Source organism: Pan troglodytes, chromosome X, assembly GCF_028858775.2.
Source record: "Pan troglodytes isolate AG18354 chromosome X, NHGRI_mPanTro3-v2.0_pri, whole genome shotgun sequence".
NCBI classification, from domain to species: domain Eukaryota; kingdom Metazoa; phylum Chordata; class Mammalia; order Primates; family Hominidae; genus Pan; species Pan troglodytes.
In genome coordinates this window covers 152,268,952-152,293,605 of record NC_072421.2, presented here as the reverse complement: position 1 = coordinate 152,293,605, position 24,654 = coordinate 152,268,952, and the positions used below count along the sequence as shown (strand labels likewise).

General features: G+C 43.4%; 3 protein-coding genes and 1 non-coding gene across 11 annotated transcripts in view; 2 read left to right on the top strand and 2 right to left on the bottom strand.

Moving 5' to 3' along the window:
• The window catches only part of F8 (coagulation factor VIII), a 189,326-nt gene that overhangs the window by 128,452 nt on the left and 36,220 nt on the right, over nt 1-24,654 (top strand). For 7 of the 8 annotated variants that reach the window (XM_016944624.3, XM_003317789.6, XM_063804695.1 and 4 more), the window contains one exon: nt 971-1,126. In XM_016944624.3, coding sequence (XP_016800113.1) covers nt 971-1,126 — 156 coding nt within the window. Of the gene's footprint in view, nt 1-970; nt 1,127-10,857; nt 11,101-24,654 lie in introns of those variants that run through there. The other variant, XM_054676351.2, reaches the window with a different exon arrangement.
• F8A1 (coagulation factor VIII associated 1) lies at nt 9,176-10,859 on the bottom strand. Its single transcript, XM_054676352.1, has one exon. It carries the CDS (start codon nt 10,857-10,859, stop codon nt 9,747-9,749), a length of 1,113 nt encoding a protein of 370 aa, XP_054532327.1. The 3' UTR covers nt 9,176-9,746.
• On the top strand, nt 9,779-9,876 carry MIR1184-2 (microRNA mir-1184-2). The gene has a single exon (NR_128605.1). It is a non-coding gene; the product is annotated as a microRNA mir-1184-2 (primary transcript).
• H2AB1 (H2A.B variant histone 1) lies at nt 11,689-12,325 on the bottom strand. The gene has a single exon (XM_003317792.7). The coding sequence runs from the start codon at nt 12,197-12,199 to the stop codon at nt 11,852-11,854; it is 348 nt and encodes a 115-aa protein (XP_003317840.1). The 5' UTR covers nt 12,200-12,325; the 3' UTR covers nt 11,689-11,851.

Genomic DNA, 24,654 nt, shown 5'->3' with positions numbered 1-24,654 from the left:
TAATGTTCTTGCAGCCCATGACCTCTTCTTTAAGAAGTGTCCATTCTGTACTACTTTCCCATTATTCACTCATTCATTCCAAAGCATTTGCTATACAGCAGTATTATACCAGATACCATATTAGGTGCTGGGGCTAGAGAGAATATAAAAGCTAACATTGATTGAGTGTTTAGTATGCGCCAGGCCCTGAACTCAGCACATTACATGTATTAACTCTTTAACCCCTATGGCAGCCCTTTGAGATAAAAACTAATATTATCTTCACTTTACAGATAAGTTGAGACACAGAAAGTTAGGTGACTCAAATGGGTTCACTGCCTTAAGGATCTCAGTCTAATAAGGAAAGCAGAAAAGCAAAGCAACCTTATAATATGGTGCAATAATTTGCTATAATGAAGTTATATACAAAGTGAAGTAGAAGCATAGAAGAAGCAGCACTAAATTTGTCTGGGTGAGTCAGAGAAGGCTAACCAGGAAAAATAGTTTCTGAACTAACACTTGAAGGAGGTGTAGCAGTTCATCACTGACAGTGATGTTGGGGTGGGTCTGGTTTCAGGAGAGGGGAGGAAATTGGCTTTGGTCTGAGGCTGAGGTGTGGGCAAAGCATTAGCTTATGTGGGTCCATTAGCTTATGTGAGTCCACAAAAGGTGTGTGTGTGTTTGTGTGTATGTGTGTGTGTGTGTGTGTGTGTGTGTACGAAATGGGGGCTCAATGATTTGGTAGTGGTTTGGTTTGTCAAGAAGCAGGCTGGGAACTCAATAAGCATCTTTCCATTCATTTCTACTGTGTATCCCACAGCTTCACACACACATGCACATTTCAACATTGGTGACTGCTTCACTTGCACACCTAAGGTAATGATGGACACACCTGTAGCAATGTAGATTCTTCCTAAGCTAATAATTAGTTTCAGGAGGTAGCACATACATTTAAAAATAGGTTAAAATAAAGTGTTATTTTAATTGGTAGGTGGATCTGTTGGCACCAATGATTATTCACGGCATCAAGACCCAGGGTGCCCGTCAGAAGTTCTCCAGCCTCTACATCTCTCAGTTTATCATCATGTATAGTCTTGATGGGAAGAAGTGGCAGACTTATCGAGGAAATTCCACTGGAACCTTAATGGTATGTAATTAGTCATTTAAAGGGAATGCCTGAATACTTTAAAGAATTTTGGCAGATTTCAGATATTGGACAAACACTCTTAGCTTCCACAAACTTAATTCCAAAAAATAATTTTTCACTTATGAGCAATAGAGTTATTACGGACATATCAGCAAAAATGTAGTAGTGTCAAGGCTCATAGATGATAGAAATGAAGAGATGCTGTATTGATAGAAATATGTGATTCAGGACTGTGTGGATTGATGATTGTGAGCTTGCTTATGGATATCCTAGGTTTCAGGTTATAGTAGGACAATCAGGTTGAAATGTCCAGCAGGCAGTAGGTGAAAGACAAGTTTAGGGGGCAAAACCATGGATGGAGATGAAGATTCATGACTTCCACATAAAAGGATGGGTGAAACTTTGGGAATTGATGAATTCTCTAGAGGTGAGCTCAAGACCCTTAAAGGCTTAAAACCTCAGCGTTATTGTCTACTCTTCCCTCATTTTTATGCCCACAAATCTGGTCAATCCTTTATTTGTAATGCCTCTCATATCTCTTTCTTCTGTTTCCATTTATACCGCTGTTGCCACAGCCCAGGGTCCCATCACCTCACACTTGATCTATTGTATTACATTCCTAACTAGTCTTCCCCCGTTTCTAATCTGTTCTCCGATAAAAGCTGCACATCATTTTCAGGATAATCATCAGTCGCCTGCCTAAAACTTTTCAATGTCTTCCCATTGTCTTCAGAATAAAGTTCAAAGTCTTCAAATGACCCCAAGCAAGATAACTTTTGTTTGCCCCTTTAGATCCATTTTCCTGCTTCTCTACCCTGCTTCTTGTTCTGTGAGGTGAGCTTGTATAGAATACATCAACAGGTTACCTTGTCCTCCAGCTTTTGGTTGGACTTCACCAACAGGGAGCACTGGCAAAAGATTGGCATATTTATTCTTCTGACTTTCTCCTTGTAGAGGAGTTCACTGTATCTCCCCACTTAAGGTCACTGTTTCCCTCAGAGTGGCTTTTTCTACCTGTACTAGCTACTATTGCTGTGTACCAAGCCACTTCAAAACTTGGTGTCATAACAATAACCATTATGTTTTGCTCACAGATTCTGTAGATCAAGACTGGGACACAGTGGGGATGGGTGGTTTCTGGAGCCTCAGTTAGGATTATTTAACAGCTGGGTGCTGGAATCATCTGGAAGTTCCTTCTCTTGCTTTTCTGGTGGTTGGTACTGACTGTCAGCTAGGACAGAATCTGGGGTTGTTGACTGATGTAACTTTACATGGATCATCCCTGAGGCCTGGCCTTCCTTACAGCATGTTTCAAGGTAGTTGGACTTCTTTTTGAGGGGGGGTAGGAGGGTGGGGGGAGGACAGAGTCTCACTCTGTTGCCCAGGCTGGAGTGCACTGGTGTGATCTCGGCTCACTGCAACCTCTGCCTCCCGGGTTCAAGTGATTCTCCTGCCTCAGCCTCCTGAGTAGCTGGGACTACGGGCTCATGCCACCACGCCCAGCTAATTTTTGTATTTTTAGTAGAGACAGGGTTTTGCCATGTTGACCAGGCTGGTCTTGAACTCCTGACCTCAGGTGATCCGCCCACCTCAGCCTCCCAAAGTGCTGGGATTACAGGCATAAGCCACCGCACCCGGCCTGTAGTTGGACTTCTTACACGTCATTTTAGGGCCTCCAAGTGTGAGTGTTACAGTTAACAAGGTGAAGACTACATAACCTTTTCTGACCGAGTCTTCTAAGTTATGTAGCATCACTTTTGTCGACAAAAAGTGTTGAACTCTATAAAATATTTGAAGAGATTTATTCTGAGCCAAATATGAGTGAGTATGGCCCATGACACAGCCCTCAGGAGGTCCTGAGAACATGTGCCCAAGATGGTCAGGGCACAGCTTGGTTTTATACATTTTAGAGAGGCTTGAGACATCAATCAAATACATTTAAGAAATACACTGATTTGGTCCAGAAAGGCGGGACAACTCAACTTGGGGGCTTCCAGGCTATAGGTGAATTTAAACATTTTCTGGTTGACAATTGGTTGAGTTTGTCTGAAGACCTGGGATTGATAGAAAGGGAATGTTCAGGTTAAGATAAACATTGTGGAGACCAAAGTTCTTTTGAAGTCTTATAGTGGCTCCCCTTAGAGACAATAGATGACAAATGTTTTGTATTCAGATCTTAGTTAATCTCTTTAGGATTGGGAGGGGCTGGGAGAAAAAGATCTAGCTATGTTAATAGAGATTCTTTACAGTTGCAAATTTCCCTCCACAAAGAACAGCTTTGCAGGGCCATTTCAAAATATGGCAAAAAAAAACATGTTTTGGGGTAAAATATTTTGATTTTCTTCCTTGTCTCACAATGTGATGCCAGAGTAAGGTTGGAAAGTAAATCATGACATATAAGGTTAAATAAAACCCATCTGATGAGAATTTATGATTTGTAGGGCATGACTCCCCAGACCCCTTAGATAGGAATTTGGGCAAGATAAAAAAAAAATCAGAGTTTAGTCCTCACTTTTAATACATTCTATTGGTTATAAGCAAATCGCATATCCACCCAGATTCAAGGGGAAGAGACATAGACCCTAATTTTTAATGGGAGAAATGTTAAATAATTGGTGGTCATTTTTTAAAGCCACTACAATAATCTATCCAATTCTCTCTTTCAGGATGTTTCTCTCTTCTGATCCTTTCAGGTTTAGGGATTGTCAACAAACAAAAAGTTAAACCCTGTAAAATACTTGAAGAGATTTATTATGAGCCAAATATGAGAGACCAATGGCCTGTGACACAGCCCTCAGGAGATCCTGAGAACATGTGCTCAAGGTGGTCTGGCTACAACTTGGTTTTACGCATTTTAGGGAGACATAAGACCGAAATCAATAGATGGAAGATGTACATTCATTGAGTTTGGAAAGGCAGGACAACTGGAAGCGAGGCGGGGCTTCCAGGTCGTAGGTAGATTCAAAGATTTTCTGATTGGCAATTGGTTGAAAGAGTTAAGTTATTGTGTAAAGACTTAGAATCAATAGAGAGGAACATCTGGGTTAAGATAAGGGGTTGTGAAGACCAAGGTTCTGTCATGCAGATGAAGCCTCCAGGTAGCAGGCTTCAGAGAGAATAGATTGTAAATGTTTCTTATCAGACTTAAAGAGTCTGTTCTATCAGTCTGAAGGTCTGTGTTGATGTTAATACTGGTCAGATTTTTCTGAATTCCAAAAGGGAGGCGGGTATAATAAGGCATATTTGATCCCCACTTTCCCATCATGGCCTGAATGTTTTTCAGGTTAACTTTGGAAGGCCCTTTGCCGAAAGGAGGGGTCCATTCAGATGGTTGGGGGGATTAGAATTTTATTTTGGGTTTACAGAATGGTAATACTCTGTTCCCACCCTCCTAACTAGTATCTTTATTAAACCTTCCACAAATTATCCTAATTTCCATGTTTTCTGTTCCTTGCTGGATCCCTTGTTTCATACAGTAATTGGTGCTAGAAGAAACCCCAGGAAACAGATTTTCAAAATGCAATTCTAAGGTTATGTTGCTAATATATTCAAGAAACACAGAGATAACATGTTTGCCAAGGAAGAAAATGAGCAGTTAGGGAATCCATGACATGTGTTAGTATTATAGTTTCTCAGATTATCACCAGTGATACTATGGGATGAGTTGCAGATGGCAAGTAAGACACTGGGGAGATTAAATGACAGTGGCATTTAGTCACTGTGGCAACAAACGTAGCATTACCTGATTGTAGAGTGGTCTGTCTTCTTACAGCCCTAGAGGGCATACACATGGAAAAAGAAATGAAATGTTATGAATATATACAAAATAAGAACACTGATGAACATACATGGAAAATCAGGATGCATGCATAGAGCTTTTGAGGAATCCTCCGTATCCTGTGGTTGTAGGCAGATACGACTTAGGGGCTGAGCATAAGTTGCAGAGCTGCAGTGACAATTAAATGCTCAACTCCACCAGATCTATTATGCTGTGGTAAGAGTACCGGTGGGAAGGAGTGAAACTCTGAGGCCTGAGATGGAGGCATTTAGGCAGACATGGATGAGGCTGAGAATTGCAAACCTCCAAATTCCCCTGAACCTCCTTTGCCTGAGGAGGCAACCACTCCCCAGTCTCTGAAGCAGTCATCCCTCTTTTGCGTAAAAGCCTTTCAGTGGCTATAACTGAGATAGGTGCCTCACAAACCAGTGACTATTCTCCTTAGAGACCCTGTTTGGCCACTACGAAAGCCAGGCGAGTCACAGAAAATGACAGCAGATCACAAATTTAATCAGGTGGTGATGCCAAAAAACAATTGCAATTCCAGATATCATATCTCTGTTGAAGCAAATTTACACAGCCCCAGGCACCTGATATGGAAGTATTGACCTAGAGAATGTTTTTTCTTCATTTCCATACATTAGTAAAATCAGAATACATTTGAATTTACCAAGTAGGAACAAGAGTATTAAGTTTACTGCCCATGCATCAGGGCAATATTAGCTCTCTTGTTTTCTATCATAATATAGACTCAAGGGACCTCAAACATCTTTACATACCACAAGCACAATGCCTGTCCATTACACTGATGACATTATGCTGACAGGATCTGGTAAACACATAACAAATAAGCCTGTCTTGCTCTTGACTTTAATGAGAATGTAACCTGTGTTTCACTGTTTAATGTAATGTTCACTGTTAGTTTCAAATACTTTTTATGATGTTTAAAAAGTTTTCTCCTATCCCTATTTTATTTGCAATGGCAACTGAATTTTATCAAATGCTTTTCAGCATCTTTGACATGGTCACATTTCTCTTTTGTGTTGTCAAATTATACTTAACGAAATTCAATAGTGTGCTGACAAGAAATTAACAACCCACAGGGGAGCAAAGTGAGAGGAGGTTAAGAAGTAAAGGCCTTGATTTATAGCATTGGCAGATTTCCCTGACATAAATACTACTCCCATCATGCCTGGCCCCAGGGATGGGAAGAGATGCTTACTTACAATTGGCTCTCACAGACCAGTGCAAGAGCACTACTGTGCTCCATTTCTGGGAAAACTTTCGTCAGTCATAGTGTGTTAGTTATTTAAAACTTAGCTGGATCCAATTTGCCAACATTTCATTTATAATTTCTATATCTATATTCATGAATGAAATGGGTTTAGCTTTTTCAGTAGCTCTACTTGCCAGGTTTTGGCATGAGGGTTATATTAAACTTGAAAATAAAGTGGGAAAGCTTCCATTTTTTTCCATGAAGACTATTGCTCTAGAATAGCTTATTTAATGTAGGAATCCAGTATTTAATGAGAGTAAATGAAAAAGCCATATGAGCCATGTGCTTTATTTAGTGAGAGATACTAGGCTATATTTTCCAATCGTTATATGATTATTGCTATTCTCATTTGTGTTGCCTTGAGTTAATGTCTGCAAATGTGCACATTAGAGTCATATATCCCTTCCTGTGCCATACATCTATATCTGTATACACACATATGTCTTTTCTCCTTTTTTCCCTTCTGTATCAAGAGTTGGCAAGTGTTTGTCTATTCTATTAATTTTTCAAAGAATCAGCTCAGTTTTAAACCCAAACGTGGTTTTGAAAGAGCTGTTTCTAGTTCATCAATCTCTGTTCAAAACTTTAAAAATTCTATTTTCCTTTCTTTTGGTTTGTTTCCTACAATCTGGAGGTGAATGCTTAGTTCACTTATTCTTCAATCTTTGTCTTTTAACGATAAGGATAAATTACTTACAGTTATTAACTACTCTCATGAGGTTCATTCCTTGAACAATCACTGAGCAACTACTATGTCCTGGGTTCTAATTCAGGGGTGGGCAAACTATAGCCCCAGAATTTGGCCCATAGCCTGCTTTTGTACGGACTGTGAGTTAAGAATAGTTTTTACACGTTGAAAGGATTGCAAAGACAAACATACAAAGAAACAAAGAAGACTGTGCAACAGAGACCACCTGTGGTCTGTAAAGACTAACACATTTCTATCCCGCCCTTGACAGAAAGAGTCTGTGGGCTGCTGGTCTCCTCTAACGGTGGTAGAGATGCCTGCACGGTTAACATTAATCCTTGGCACCAGAATCCTCAGCACCTAGGAACCAGATCTTGCCTAACACGCTAATTTCAGTCTTGACCACCTTCCTCCGGCGTAGCGGTTCTCAAACGTCTTTGTCTTTGTACTATTCACGTATAAAATATTCTTTCATAAGCAACATTTATCCTTTTGGGAGTACCTCACAATGAGGAGAAGGGGAACCCCAACAGCCTTTAAGGGTTCACTGCTTCGCTGCCACCATTTCCGACGGTTTACACTGTTTTAAGTGTGAATTTGGAATTGTTTTCAAGTTAAAAAGCAAACTAATCATGTCCTCTGAAAGTATTTGCTTTTGGCATGCTAGAAATCAGTGTTGACTTTTGATACTGATGTGATACATTACGAGGGAATTCTCAAAAATGCTGAAATCTGGCCTCGGCCCAGTTATCACTGCTCTTAAGCTTCTGAGGGAGATACACGAATGAGCCCACGGCAAATGGAAAACGAGGAGTTTTAGTGTTTCCTAGAATTATGCTCAGATACCCACTACCTGACCGTCTGGTTATCCTTCCCCTCACCTCCCTGACGCAAGGAGTTTGGACCAGAGGCCTAAGGAGGCTTCTCCTGAAGCCCAAATCCCAAACTGGTCACCAGTCATGCTCCGTAACTCCTGAACCTGACAAGAAGCCAGCCGGCCAGGTCTGCAGCCCGGGTTAAGAGGAGCATACCAGGAAAGAGCCAAAGAGCAAAGGAGCATGAGCCCTTCAACCGCTTTTACAATAATTTGGGCTAGGCGTTCAGGGCTCCGTAGGACCCTTCCTGGCAGCCAAGTGAGAGAAAGAGGAATGACGGTGGAATGGGCCTCTCCTGTGCTTCCCATTACTTCCACACTGTCGAAATAGAAATAGAAGCAGAAAAGAACACCCTACAAGTCCCACCCATTTGGAGGCACTCAACTCACAGTGACAACCCTCCACACCTCTCCCCTGCAAAAAGACGCAAAACAAAAACACCTACTCCAAACTATGTCCTTACATCTCAGCCCCGAAGATCAGTATTGTGTGCAACTTCGGCCCAAAGGATGCATTTCCCCAGGGTTGAAAGTTTGAGAAAGAGGCTATATTCTGAAGAGTTCTTGTTGTCACCATCAAAAGGATTAAAAAGACGCAATAAGTAAGAAAACAGCTTAGTTGGGGGGCATGCTCCATTTGAGCCAGAAAGCCTTGGAAACTTAAGTGTTCTCAAACGGAACGCCATCCTGCTTTGGGGGAACACGGAGGCTGCCTTGCAGTCACGTGATCGCACAACACCAAAGGGCCACGCACTCTGATTTCACCTCCTTAACTAAAAGTTGCAGCAAAATCCCTATTACAGGCCAGGCGTGGTGGCTCATGCCTGTAATCCCAGCACTTTGGGAGGCCGAGGAGGGTGGATCATCTGAGGTCAGGAGTTGGAGACCAGCTTGGCCAACATGGTGAGACCCCCATCTCTATTAAAAATACAAAAATTAGCCCAGCGTGGTGGTGCACGCCTGTTAATCCCAGGCACCCTGGAGGTTGAGGTAGGAGAATCGCTTGAACCCAGGAGGCGGAGGTTGCAGTGAGCCGAGATCACGCCACTGCGCTCCTGCCTGGGCGACAGAGTGAGACTCCATCTCGGGGGAAAAAAAAAAAAAAAAAAAAAAATCCCTATTACAAATAAAAGCTGTTGTGATCCAGACTGCATATACCTCTGCGAATGGAACCAGAACCGTGAATTCCAATGCAAATCGATGCATCGGCACCAGACCCGCTGCACTGGATGTATCTGCATTGCAGTCACCCCAGTACGGAGCACATCATAGATGATCTCTGCAGGTTCGTTGCCCACACAGGAGGCATAGCGCAAATTTCAAAGGAACGAATACAGCCTGGAGCCCAAACAGCTATCTGGTTCTGCTGCTGGCCTCCTGACAAGTAGGTAAGAGAGTCACATTTTATAGACGACGGACACCAAAACCACACATGAGGAGTACAAGAGTAGCTTTATCATGGATTTAGGGCTGTGGTTACAAGGAAGCTGTAAGGAATAAAATGACTCCCATGAAGACGTACCGTGCGGACGAGTGGAAGGAGAAATTTGGCCATTACAAAGACACAGGAATATGTTAAGAAGTGAGGGGCAGGATGAAATCATCTAGGGTAGGTATTTAGAGGGAGGGCGCCGTGCAAAATAAGATCCTCACTATGAAACAAAGGCGGAGGCAGGAGGCTGCGTTGGGTGGAAGCAGCGGAGGAAGGAGACGAAAGGGATTGTCATTTTCATGTCGTGGCTTTTTAGAAGACAGCCATGTCCTCTACTCTGATTCTATCAAAATGTGTTCTCGGGGTGCTGGTAACGTTCAGCCAACGAAATAATTCCTATGGCGGCAGTAGGAATAACAAAACGCAGAAGCGGGAACGATGTCTTTTTATTCCTCCCCAGACGCAAACGTGGATGCATGAGGTTTGGTAACAGGCAAAGTCATCTGGTTAACGTGACTGATGCAAAAAGTCCCGGCCTGGGCAAAAAGAAGTCATTGGGTGAATGGGACGGATCAGACTCCCTGTCCTGAGGGGGAGATGGTTTCTTGCAGAACGAGGTGAAGGAGGTGGTTCTGCTCAGCAGTCAACAGTGGCCACATCTCCACCTGCAGCGACTTGATGGCTTCCGTGTCCTTTTCGTGGGTAGCCATGACCAAAGACTGGAGCAGCAGAAAGAGCTCCTCGGGAAGCTGGCCGCTGCTCTCCTGCCCGTGGCTGTCAAAAGCCTCCCAGGAGTACTTCTCCAGGGTCTGGGCGTGCTCCGGCAGCAGCTTGGCGGGCGGTGGTTGCAGGAGGAGCAGCAGCAGCACGCGGGACACCTCGCAGCGGACTAGCACGTCCGAGAAGGCGCCCAGGGCGGCGGGAGAGGGCGCCGCCGAGCCGGAGTTCGGAGGAAGCGGCGCGGCCGGTAGGGCGGGCGTCGCCCCGGGCCCGGGCTGGGGTGCCGGCGGCGGGGGCGGCGGCAGTGACTGCACCGGGTGGCTGCCGTGCTCCCGCGCCAGGCGCTGCATGCGCGTGAAGACCGCCAGGGCGCCGGTGTAGTCGCGCGCCAGCAGCTGGCAGGAGGCGGCCTCGCCAAGCGCCTGCAGCGCGGCCAGGGGCAGCTGGGGCAGCTGGAGCTGGGCGGCGCGCTGGAAGTGACCGGCGGCGGCGGCCGGCTGGCCCAGGTCGCGCAGGGCGGCGGCCAGCTCGAGGCAGAGGGCGGCGGCGGCGGCCGGCTGACCCAGCTCGAGGTGCAGACGCACCGCGGCGCCCAGGGCGCTGGCGGCGGCCTGCAGCGGCTCCCCGTAGGCGGCGGGGCAGACCAGGCGCTGGCGCGCGTCGCGCTCCTGCCGCAGGAAGAGGCGGGCGGCCTCGGTGAGGGCCAGCGCCTCCCCGGGCCCGTGGAAGAGCGCCTGCTGGCAGCGCGCCACCGCCAGCTGGCACCAGGCCGCGTAGGGCAGACACTCCTGAGCGCGCAGCTCCCGGCCCAGCTGTCCGAACTGCTCGCCGGCCTCCGCCACGTTCGGCTTCCGCAGGAACCGCTTCTTCAGCTTGTTCGACACCAGCCGGTAGCGGGCCAGGAAGTCCCCGGCCTCGGGTCCCGGGCCGGCGCCGCCGCCCAGGCCTGCAGCCGCTGCCGCCATGCTCGCCGCCCCAAGCACTTCCCGACGCGCCGCCGCAGCTGGCGGGCGGGCCGGGGCGGGGCGACGTGCCCTGCGTCCCCCTCGGCGGGCTGCCGCCGTGCCCGCGCCGGCTCCCCAGCCCGAGCCTGCCCCTTGCCCTGGTGATATGCAAAGAGCGGGATCGGAGGCGGGGCCTGGCCGGGCTGTGAGCGGCGTATGCAAATGGAGGGTCTCGGGGATGCGGAGCCAAGACCCTGGGAAGGTACGCGGGGCCTGGCGGGGCACCAGCTGCTGCTAGCTCGGCTGCAATGCAAATGGTCTAGGCTGCTAAAGGCATCCCACAGCCTCTCCATCTGAACATGACCCAAACTAAACTCGTGACCCTAATTCCATGTCTGTGCATTTCTGGACTGTTGTTCCTCCCCCCTCCGCCCCCCCCCCCCCGCCCCGACTACTCACTCCTCCGTCTTCCGGTCCAGGGCCCCTTGCCAAGCGCCGGGTCCACCTCTCCGTCCCCACCCCGGTTGCCTTAGAAGTCCGTCCTGTCGCAACACTGCAGTCATGGTCTTGAGGCCCACCCGCCCCAACGAACACCATCATGCTGAGGACTTTCCCGGGCAGGCCCTGACTTGCTCAGAACCAGCGGGGGTGTCCCCTTCCCACCCAGGGCCACTCCCCTGCACTGTCACCGGCAGAGACTGCTCCTCTGTGCCATCCCTGACTCCCACCCAACCCCAGACCCCCACCACCTCTCCATCCCTCCAGCTGTGGAGGTCTCACAACCCCCCAACCCATCTCACCGCCCCCCCACCCCCACCCCAAGGCAAAGTGACTGAAGCAGGCAGATGGGTTCCTTTAAACATTTTATTGACAGAATTAATGAAGGCCCAAGACTTTGGGGCCTGGGCTGTGGGGGGAGGGTGTTTAAGGCCGGGGGATTTGGGGCCGGGGAGTTTGGGGCCGGGTGGGTGGACGAGTGGACCTGTCAGGTCCCAGGGGCCGGGTGTCAGAAGCTAGTCCTCGCCGGGGGCCACTTGAGAGATGGTGGTCGTGTTGAAAAGGGTGCTCAGTAGCCTGTCGTTGTGAACCACCATGTCCAGCAGCAGGGGAGTGATGTTCCGCGCTCCGCTGTTCTGGGCCTCGTTGCCCGCCAGCTCCAGGACCTTGGCCGTCAGGTACTCAATAACCGCAGCGAGGTAGACCGGCGCCGTGCGACTCAGGCGCTGAGCGTACTGGCCCTCCCGTAGACTGCGCTCCACCTGGCTCACTGAAAACGAAAGCTCCGCTCGGACGGTGCGAGAGCAGGTCCGCCCCCGGCCGCCAGCACCGGAGGACCCTCGGTGTCTCCTCCTCCTCGGCATGCTGGGCGTTGAGTGTGCTATCTCGGCTTGGCCCAGCTAGGCAAGATGGCTCTCAAGAGGACAGTTAGCGCGTCCAGTACTGTGTATCCTAGCGACCAGGGCCCAGCCCCTCATTGGCTAGGGAGCCGAGACCAATGGGCACGCACATCCGGTGACGGGCACGCATGTGGTGACGGGCACGCATGTGGTGACGGCCCCTCACAAGGGACGCACGTCCGTCAGGTGACCTCATCACTTTCCCATTGGCCTCGAGGGAGCAGGCCTGGGCCTAGAAGTGGCTGGAGGGCCGTGGGGGTGGGGTGGGGCGGGGCGGGGCAGGGGGAATCGCGCTGGTGACCCTCTCTTTGCCAGTGGGAACTTTCCCTTTCTACTGGATGGGAACACTGTGGGAAAGACAAAGGGGTGGGCGAGGGGAGGATGGGTACCACGCCTTCACAATGTTGCACATCCATCACGACCACCTAGTTCCGAAACGTTTTCAACACCCCGAAAGGAAACCGAAACCCCTGTACCTATAAGCAGTCACTTGGCGCACGCCTCCTTCCACACCACCACTACCAGCCCCCACACCCTCCCACACACACCCCCTCCCCCCGCCCATACACACGTTCCCGATAGTCGCTGGCAACCCCTAGTCCATCTGCTTTCTGTCCGTAGAGGTTAGCCTGTTCTGGAGATTTCCTATAGATGGAATTATACGACCAAATGTGAGGCCTTGTGTGTCTGGCTGCTTTCACTTAGCGTAATGGTTTCATCAGGGTTCATCCATGTAGAGGCATGAATCACTACTTCCTTCCTTTGAATGAGTACGATTCTGTTGTATAAATAGGAGGCCACATTTTGTTTACCCACTCGTCAGTTGATGGACAGGTTATTTCCCCCTTCTGGCTATTGTGAATGGCACTGCCATGACCATCTCTCTACAGGTTTTTCTTTGAATATCTCTTTTCAGTTCTTTTGGGTCTATTTCTAGGAGTCAAACTGCTGGCTCGTGTGGTAATTCTGTTTAACTTATCGAGGAACCACCAAACTGATTTCCACAGCAGCTGTAATCTTTCGCATTCCCAACAGTAGTGCATGAGAGTCCCAATTTCTTCACAGCCTCATCAAAACTTGTTTTCTGTTTGCCTCATTTTGTTTTGTTTACAGTAGCCATCCTAGTGGGTGTGAAGTGCTATCTCATGGTGGTTTTCATTTGTATTTCCCAAATGGCTAATGATGTTGCTGTGGTTTGAGTGCGTCCCCCAAATTGTGTGTCTTGGAAACTTAATCCCCAAATTCACATGTTGATTGGAGGCGCAGCCTTTGAGACGGTAATTAGGATTAGATAAGGTCATCGGGGTGAGACCCCCAGGATGCGACTGGTGGCTTTATAAGAATAGGAAGAGAGGCCTGAAACGACATACACGCTCTTGCCCTCTCGCCATGTGATACCCTCTGCCATCCCCAGATGCCGGGGCACTTCCCAGTCCCCAGAACGGTAAGAAATAAATTTCTTTTCTTTATAAATTGTTCAGTGTCGGGTATTCAATTATGGCAACAGAAAACAGACTAAGACATCTTTTCATGTGCTTCTTGGCCCTCTGTACCTCTGCTTTGGAGGAATGTCTATTCAAGCCCTTTGCCCATTTTTTAATTCGGTTGATTGTATTTTGGCTGTGGGCTTCTAAAACTTATTCATATATTCTGGAAAATAGACTCTTATCAGATATGTGATTTGCAAATGTTTCTCCCATTCACTTTCTGGATAGAGCCCTTTGTTGCCCAAAAGATTTACATTTGGATGTAGTCCAACTTGCCAAATGAAAAGATATCTGTGGCTTTGCCTTTGGTGTCATACTGAAGGAGCTGTTGCCTAATCCAAGGTCGTGCAAAGTTACATCTCTGTTTTCTTCTTAGAGTTTTATAGTTTCAGCCCTTACATTTAGATCTGTGATCCATTTTGAATTAATTCTTTACATGATGTGAGGTAGGGGTCCAGGGGCATTCTTTTGCATGTGGCTATCCAGTTGTCCCAGCGCAGTTTGTTGAGGGGATTATTCTTCCCCTCCACCCATTGAGGGGTGCCGGAACTCTTACTGAAAATAAACTTTACATAAATATATGGGTTTATTCCTGACTCTGAGTTCTGTAACATTGACCTAATGTATCTATCACGATGGCAGTACCACCCTTTTCGGATTACTGCGGTTTTGTAGTACGTTTTGAAATTGGGAAGTGTGAGTCCTTCAACTTTTTTCTTTTCTGAGATTGTTTTGGCTATCTGAGCCCCTTACATTTTCTTATGAATTTTAGGATCAGCTTGTCAGTTTTTACAAAGAAGGCAGGTTGGATTCTGACAGGCATCACAATGAATCTGTATATTGCCTTGGAGATTATGGGCATCTTAACAATATTAAGTGTCCCAGTCCGTTAACACAAAATGCCTTTCGATTTATTTAGGTCTTCTTTAATTTATTTTAGCAACGTCTTGTAATTTTCAGAGTATACATCTTGTACACCTTTTGTTAAATTTATTCTTCGACATTTTATTGTTTCGATGCTACTGTAAAATGAATCATTTCCTTAATTTTATTTTCATGTTATTCATTGCTCAGCAAAGTTGCAGTATCCAAGATCAATCTGCAACAGTCAGTTGTTTCAACCAGTCTTTCACCATTAAGTATGATGTTATCTCTGGGTTTTTCATGGATGCCCTCTATCAGGTTGAAGAAGTTTCTTTCTGTTCCTGGTTTGTTGAATTTATTTTCATGAAAGGGTACTGCGTTTTGTCAAATGATCCTTTTTGTACATGATTAAGATGACCATGAGCCCCCGCCCCTGCCCCCGCTCCGCCATGCATTCTGTTAATATGGTGTATTATATAAATTGATTTTCACATGTTGAACCAACCATTGATATGGTGTATTATATAAACTGATTTTCACATGTTGAACCAACCTTACATTTGTGGGATAAATCCTATTTGGTCATAGTGTATAAAGAGTGGTCAATAAACATTTCGTTGAAAGAATAGGAGTGGATCTGGCAAGCTTCTTGGAGGACAATGTGTGTGTTAAAGAATCTGTAGCATGATGAGAAGCCAAGGCACCGGTGGGAGGAGGGGAGTTGCAACCAATTCATTAAGGCTGGAGAGTACGATGCCAGTGGAGCAGTAGTGGTTGATGTGGCTGGGAAAGAGGTAGGCAGGAGCCAAGACATGGAGGTTCTATTATGCCATGCTGAGGTTTTAGAATACCCTGTAGGCTACACTGAACCCACTGTGGTCTTTCAGCTTGGGAGTGACGTGGTCTGATTTGCCTCTAGAAATATCACCCTGGAAGCTGTGTGGAGAATAGAACAGAGAGGATTGTGTGTGGAGAATAGAACAGAGAGGACTGATATTGGAATTAGAAAGCTGCTGTATTATACCAGTCAAGAAATGACAGATATCTCAACTAAGACAATGGCATTGGTAGATAAGACTAGGGGACAGAGTCCATAAAAAGTTTAGGTAGTAAAATGGCACACAGTAGACACTCACTACATATTACTCATACTGGCGAACCTAGCTGGAGACATGATAATTCATGTGCTCATTCTTCAAAAAATATTGAAGGGTAGTGCCAGGTATACTGTGTTAAGCATTGAGACAACACCAGTGAGAAATATTCTGTTGTATAAATAGGCCACATTTTGTTTATCTACTCATCAGTTGATGAACAGTTCATTAAGTGATTTCCATGGCAGGGGAGGTAAATGTTGTCCTCTATCCTCTTAGATTCTCCAGCTAGGACTTAAATAAGATAGATTAACAAAAGAAAAGCATACAAAATTTTATTTGGTATTTTTTACATGTACATGGGAGCCCTCATAAGAAATATGAAGACTCAAGTGATCAATTACAGCTGAATACTTACATACTAGGGTGGGAAAAGTATGGTAAATTGTGAAAACATAACAAGACAATGGGGTTTGGGCTAGGAGAGTTAATTGTGGAAAAGTCACTAAGAAGGTAAGAGTTGTGTAACAAGGTTTTTTGGTGCAGCTTTCCCTTAAGCCTGGACTCCCCATCTCTGGCAATAAGAATGTGTTTCTTCTTCCTGGTATCCAGATAATACCTTTCACATCAGAGTTTCATCTCTTCCTTTCATGAAAAAAAAAAGGAAGGTCACTGTGCCCTTCTTGCATCTGCTACTTTCAAGTGCCTTTAAACACAAAATAATCAATATGCCAAAGTGGCATATTTTGAGGTGGCATTTGATCCCCTACATTACTGATTGGATAGTGTGAATAGTGCTGCCATGAACGCTCCTGTACAAGTGTTTGTTTGAACAGATGTTTTAAATTACAGACGCTCCTCAACTTGGGATGGTATTACATCCTGATAAACCCATTGTTAGTTAAAACCATTATTAGTGTAAATTCATTTAATACAGCTATATTAGTCCATTCTCACACTGCTATAAAGAACTACCTGAGACTTGGTAATTTACGAAGAAAAGAGGTTTAATGGACTCACAGTTCTGCAGGCTTAACAGGAAGCATGACTGCGAGGCCTCAGGAAACTTACAGTCACAGCAGCAGGTAAAGGGGAAGCAAGCACGCCTTACCATGGTGGAGCAGGAGAGACAGAGAGTGAAGGACGGAAATGTCATACACTTTTAAACCATCAGATCTCATGAGAACTCACTCACTGTCTCAAGAACAGCAAGGGGAAATCCACCCCCATGATCCAATCACCTCCCACCAGGCCTCTCCTCTGACACACGGGGATTACAATTCAATGTGAGATTTGGGTGGGGATACAGAGCCAAACCATATCAGCGGCTAACCTACCAATCATCATAATTTAGCCTGGCCTACCTTAAACATGCTCAGAACACTTACAATTAGGCTACAGTTGGGCAAAATCATATAACGTAAAGCCAAATTTATAATGAAGTGTTGACTATCTCACGTAATTTATTCAATATTGCACTGAAAGTGAAAGGCAGAATGGTTGTATGTGTACTTTAAGTACTTTTATGCATATAGATTCTACTGAATGCATGTTGCTTTCATACCATCATAAAGTCAAAATATTGTAAGTCCAACCATTATAAGCTGGGAACCATCTGTATTTGAGGTACATACCCATGAATATATTTATGGGTTTATTTCTTGCTTCTTAATTCTATTCCATTTATATATATGTCTGTCCTTATGCCAGTACCACAAAGCATTGATAACTGTAGCTTTATACGAAGTTTTGAATTTGGGAAATGTGAGTTATCCAGCTTTGTTATTTTTTAGGATTATTTTGGCTATTTGAGGTCTTGCACAATTACACATGAATTTTAAGATTGGCTTTTCCATTTCTGCCAAAAAAAAATGGCCATTGGGATTTTGATGCAGATTGTATTAAATCTGTAGATCACTTTGGGTAGTACTATCATCTTAATAATATTGTCTTCCAATTCATGAACACAGGATATATTTTCACTTCTTTATGCTGTCTCTAATATCTTTCAGCAATGTTTTGTAGTTTTCAGTGTACAAGTCTTTTACCTCCTTAGCTGAATTTATTCCTAAGTATTTTATTCTTTTTGAAGCTATTTTAAATAGAATTATTTTTTATTTTGTTAATTTCATCTCAGATTGTTCATTGCTAGTGTGTAGAAATACAACTGATTTTTGCGCGTTGATCTTATATCTTGCAACTTTGCTGAATTCGTTTATTAGCTCTATAGTGTTTTGTGGATTCTTCGGGGTTTTCCATACATAAGTTCATGTTCATCTGAGAATAAGATAGCTTTACTTATTCCTTTTCAATTTGGATGCCTTTTATTTCTTTTTTTCCTAATTGCTCTGGCTAAGACTTCCAATACAATTTTGAATAGAAGCAGTAAAAGCAGGCATTCTTGTCTCGTTTCTAATGTTAGGGAAATATCTTTCAGTCTTCTACCATTGAGTGTGATGTTAGTTTTGGGTATTTTATGAATGCTCTTTATCATGTTGTGGATTTTCTCTTCCATTTCTAGTTTGCTTAGTGGTTTGTTTTTGTTTTTTTGTTTTTTTTTTTTTGGTCATGAAAAGGTGCTCAGCTTTATCAAGTGATTTTTCTGCATCAACCAGAATGAACTTGCAGGGGTTTTTTTCCCTATATTTTATTAATGTGGAGTTGACTGGGGGATTGATTGTCTTATGTTGAACCAGTCTTGCATTATTGGGATAATTTCCACTTGAGCATGGGCTATAACCTTTATAACATGCTGCTGGATTTGGTTTGCTAATATTTTGTTGAAGATTTTTGCACCTAGATGCATAAGGGAATATTATACTCACATATTCAATTACATGCAATTTGTAATTTTCTTTTCTTGTGATATATTTGTCTGGCTTTGATATCAAGATATGGTGGCCTCATAGTATGAGTTGTAAAGTTTACTCTCCTTTTCTATCTCTTGGAAGAGTTTAAGAAGGATTAATGTTAATCCTTCCTTAAACATTTAGTAGAATTTACCAGTGAGGCCTTCTAGCACAATGCCTGGCACATAATATATGGAATCTAGGATTTGTGTAGTCAGTCATTAACTATTTGTTGAATTAATAAATTGTCTCCCCAAGCAGGTTTCTAATCAAGGCACAAAGATTGAGTAACGAATGAAGGCAAAGCCAATGTATACAGGGTATTAGTTTTCTAATGCTGGGGTGGCAAATTACCACAAACTTAATATGGCTTAAAACAACACAAGTTTATTATCTTACAGTTCGATAGGGCAGAAGACTGACCCAAGTCTCACTGGGCTAAAATCAAGGTGTCATCAGGGCTGCATTTCTTTCTGGAAGCTCTAGAAAAGGATCCTTTTTCGGTCGCCTGTAGTCCCAGCTACTCGGGAGGCTGAGGCAGGAGAATGGCGTGAACCCGGGAGGCGGAGCTTGCAGTGAGCGGAGATCGCGCCACTGCACTCCAGCCTGGGCGACAGAGTGAGACTCCGTCTCAAAAAAAAAAGAAAAAGAAAAGGATCCTTTTTCCTTTCTTTTCCAGCTTCTAGATGCCACACACATTCATTAACTCATGGCTTCCTTCCTCCATCTTCGAAGCCAGTAACATTGCACCTTTGTGACTATTCTTAAGTAGTCACGTCTCCCTTTGACTCTCCTCTTCTGCCTCTCTCTCTCACTTTCAAGGCCTCTTGTGATTACATTGGGCCGACCTGGATAATCCAGGATATTCTCCCTATTTTGACATCAGCTAATTGGCAAACTTAATTCCATCTGCAACCTTAAGTCCCTCTTGCCATGCAACATAACACAGTCAAATGTTCTGGGGATTAAAATGTGGACATCACTGAGAGATCATATTCTTCCTAGCACATACGGTTTAGTCACAAGTTAATGATCAACATTTATTAGCTATATAATACTCTTAAGTTCAACATAAACTTTTTGGATGCTGATAAAACGGAATGGCATTTTACATTGATATATACGTCATTTCAAAACTTCTTCTACTTCTCAATGATTATTCTGTAGCAACAAATTTCTTTTAAATCAGAAATTTGGAAACATAACGAGACCTATCTCAAATCAAAGATGACTATCCCCTTTTGGAGTCAGACTACACATTCATTATTTTAGTCAAAATGAGACATAAAATTCAGGCCCCCAAGAGCTGCCAGTACCCACTTACGCAGGAGGTAGCTAGACGAAACAGGTAGCTTTCTACAAATGATTTTGCACCATCCCACCCCAGAAAGGTGGGTTGGAGTGTTTACTTATTACCTGGGATTTAATTATACTAGCTCTTGCAAAAGCCAAGTCTAAAGGCCATAAATAGAAGGTCAAATTTTCTCCTATATAGAAAGGAGAGCAGCAGAGAAAACAAAATCCTTGGTAAATCTTTAAATAAAGTTATATGGTTTGAATATGTTATTCATTCTATTTTAACCCCCCAATACAGATATATTTATAAAAAAGAATATTGTGATTTCTGGTATAACTTGTTTAGGAACAAAGCCACAAATTTATTAATATTTTCTGTTCCATGGGAAGAAAAAAATGCTACATGGCAGAATAATTTTTAAAAATTTCCAGCCGGGCACGGTGGCTTATGCCTGTAATCCCAGCACTTTGGGAGGCCGAGGTGGGCGGATCACAAGGTCAGGAGATCGAGACCATCCTGGCTAACACGGTGAAACACCGTCTCTACTAAAAATACAAAACATTAGCTGGGCGTGGTGGTGGGCGCCTGTAGTCCCAGCTACTCGGGAGGCTGAGGCAGGAGAATGGCGTGAACCCGGGAGGCGGAGCTTGCAGTGAGCCGAGATCGCGCCACTGCGCTCCAGCCTGGGCGACAGAGTGAGACTCCATCGCAAAAAAAAAAAAAAAAAAAAAAATTCCCATGATACTAAACTGATGTGTGATCATATAATAGACTTACACTGATACCTATTTTAGTGTATTCAAGCAGATAAAAAATCCCAGGTGTTCTATGAGTGATATCATTTTCAGTATTTCTTATGCTGTATGCCATGGTTTAAATCTAGGCCTTTCGAATTGGCATTACTACCATATTTCTCAAACTGTATTCCCTTTCTCTTGAATATGTTATGTAATTTTGTCCAGAACCCAGACATGTCAAGGTGTGAAATCCCACGTTTTGGATACTAACGTGTCTCATTAATTCATACAGTGGGATCATTCATTAATGCCCACATTATAGACTCTCTCTCTCTACACACACACACACACACACACACACACACACACACACACACACACACTACATTCTTAGAAGATCATTCTGAGACCAGGGTGGAGGATAGGCTGTGCATTCCCAGTACTCTTTCACAGCTGACTCTGTCCTCTGCCAGTGTTTTCAAACTTTACTGCTTATGAAACAGCTAAGGGTCTTATTAAAATTTAGATTCTGATTCAGTAGAACTGACATGGTGCCCAAGGAACTGCATCTCTTTTAAAAAATCTTTATTTAGGTATAATTGACAAAAGTTGCATATATTTAAGAGGTACAACTTGATGTTTTGATATATTTTGTTTTTCATATATGATGTTTGATACATTGTGAAATGGTCACCACAAGCAAGCTAATTAAGATATATCTATCTCTTTGCCTAGCTACATTTTTTTGTGGTGAGAACATTTATGACCTACTCTTTTAGCAAATTTCAAGTATACAATATTGTTTACTGTAGTTACTATATTGTACATTAGATCTCCAGAACTAATTTATCTTGCATAACTGAAATTTTGTACCCTTTGATCAACATCTCCCTGTTTCCCCCACACCACAGTCCCTAGCACCTAAGATTCTACTGTCTGCTTTTATGAGTTTGACCATCTTAGATTCCACATATGAGGTCATGAAGTATTTTTCTTTCAGTGTCTGGCTTATTACACTTAGCATAATATTTTCCAGGTTCATCCATGTTATCACAAGTGGGAGGATTTTCTTCTGTTTTAAGGCCAAATAATATTTTATAATTGTGGGAATATTCCATCAGATATATATATATCAGATTGTCTTTATCCCTCCATCCATCAATGGACACACTTAGGTTGTTTCCATATCTTGACTATTGTGAATACTGTTACAGTGAACATGGGAGTGCAGATATTCAACATACTGATTTTGTATCCTTTGGATATATAACAGAAGTGAGATTGCCAGATCACATGGTATTCATTTTTAGTTTTTTTGAGGAACCTCTATGCTGTTTTTCATAATGGCTGTACCAATTTATTTTTGCAGCAACAGTGTACAAAGGTTTCCTTTTCTCCACATTACCACCAACATTTGTCATATTTTGTCTTTTTGATAATAGCTATTTGCTATGGTTTGAGTGTTTTCCTCAAAAAACATGTGTTGGAAACTTAATTCCCAATGCGACAGTGTTGGGAGGTAGGGCCGAATGGGAGGTGTTTAGGTTATGAGGACTCCAGCCTCATGAATGGATTAATGCCGATTACAAAAGCACCTAAGGCTGTGAATTTGAATTGCTCTCTCTTGCCCTCTTTTTGCCCTTCTGCCACGTTATGATATAGAAAGAAGGCCTTTGCCAGATGCTGGCCTCTTGATCTTGGACTGCCCAGCCTCCAGAACTGTGAGCCAAATACATTTCTGTTCACTACAAATTACTCAGTCTGTGGTATTCTGTCATAGCAGCATAATAAATTAGAGTCCATAATAAGTTATAGTCCATAACAGACTAAGACACTATTCTAATAGATGTGAGGGAATATCTCATTGTGTTTTGATTTGCATTTCCCTGTGGGTTAGTGATGCTGAGCATCATTTATCTGTTGGCCTTTTATATTTCTTCTTCTGAAAAATTCTATTTGGGTTCTTTGCCCATTTTTAATTGGGTTGTTTCTTACTAATGAGTTGTTTGAGTTTCTTACCCATTATCAGATATACAGTTTGCAAATATTTTCATCCATTCCATAGGTTGTCTTTTCACTCTGTTGATTATTTCTTTTGCTGTGCAGAAAGTTTTTAGTTTGATGCAATCCCAGTTTCTATTTTTGTTTTTGTTGCCTGTGCTTTTGGTGTCATATAAAAAAATTATTGCCCAAATCAATATCAGGTAGCTTTTTTCCTGTTTTCGTCTAGGAGTATTATAGTTTCAGGTCTTATATACAAGTGTTTAATCAATTTTGAGTTGAATTTTATGTATAGTGTGAGAAAAGGGCCCAATTTCTTTCTTCTGCATGTGGATATTCAGTTTTCCCAATATCATTTATTGAAGAGACTCTCTTTTCCCCGTTGTGTGTTCTTGGCACCCTTGTCAAAAATCTGTTGACTGTAAATGTGTGAACTTATTTCTGGGCTTTTCTATTCTGTTCCCTTGGTTGATGTGTCTGTTTTTATGCCAGTACCATACTATTTTGATTACTGGAGACTTGTAGTATATTTTGAAATCAGGAAGTATGATGCCTCTAGCTTTGTTCTTCTTGCTTAAGATTGCTTTGCCAGGCTGCATGTGGTGGCCCACGCCTGTAATCCCAGCACTTTGGGAGGCTGAGGCGGGTGGATCACTTGAGGTCAGAAGTTTAAGAGCAGCCTGGCCAACATGGTGAAACCCCGTCTCTACTGAAAAAATACAAAAATTAGCCAGGTGTGCTAGCAGGCCCCTGTGATCCCAGCTAATCTGGAGGCTGAGGCAGGAGAATCACTTAAACCTGGGAGGCAGAGGTTGTAGTGAGCCAAGATTGCACCACTGCACTCCAGCCTGGGCAACAGAGCAAGACTCTGTCTCAAAAAAAAAAAAAAAAAAGATTGCTTTGCCTCCTTGGGGTCTTTTGTGATTTCATATTAATTAAAAAAATTTTTTTTATTTCTGTGAAGAACACCATTGAGATTTTGATAGGGATCACATCAAATCTATAGATTACTTTGGGTAGTGTGGACATTTTAACAATACTAATTCTTCCAATCTAGGAATATGGAATATCTTTTATTTATCTGTGTCTTAATTTCCTTCATAAATGTTTTCTATATTTTCATTGTACAAGTCTTTCATTTCTTTGGTTAAGTCTATTCCTAAGTATTTTATTCTTTTGTTGCTATTGTAAATAAGATTATTTTCTAATTTCCTTTGGGATATTTTATAGTGTATAGAAACACCACTGATTTCTGTATGTTGATTTTGTATCCTGCAACTTTACAGAATTCATGTATTAGTTCTAACAATTTTTTCTTGAGTCTTTAGAGTTTTCTACATGTATGATCATGTCATCTGCAAAAAGAGATAATTTTACTATTCTCTTCTATTTGGATGCTTTTTATTTTATTTATTTTTTAAATTATATTTTAAGTTCTGGGTTACATGTGCAGAACGTGCAGTTTTGTTACATAGGTATACACGTGCCCTGGTGGTTTGCTGCACCCATCAACCCGTCACCTACATTAGGTATTTCTCCTAATGTTATCCCTCCCCTAGCCCCCCACCCCACAACAGGCCCCAGCGTGTGATGTTCCACTCCCTGTTTCCATGTGTTCTCATTGTTCAGCTCCCACTTATGAGTGAGAACATGCAGTGTTTGGTTTTCTGATCTTGTGATAGTTTTTGAGAATGATGGTTTCCAGCTTCATCCACGTCCCTGCAAAGGACAGGAACTCATCCTTTTTTATGGCTGTATAGTATTCCATGGTGTATATGTGCTACATTTTCTTAATCCAGTCTATCATTGATGGACATTTGGGTTGGTTCCAAGTCTTCGCTATTGTGAATAGTGCCACAGTAAACATACATGTGCATGTGTCTTTATTGTAGAATGATTTATAATCCTTTGGGTATATGCCCAGTAGTGGGATTTGCTGGGTCAAATGGTATTTCTAGTTCTAGATCCTTGAGGAATCGCCATACTGTCTTCCACAATGGTTGAATTAATTTACACTCCCATCAACAGTGTAAAAGCGTTCCTATTTTTCCACAACCTCTCCAGCATCTGTTGTTTCCTGACTTTTTAAT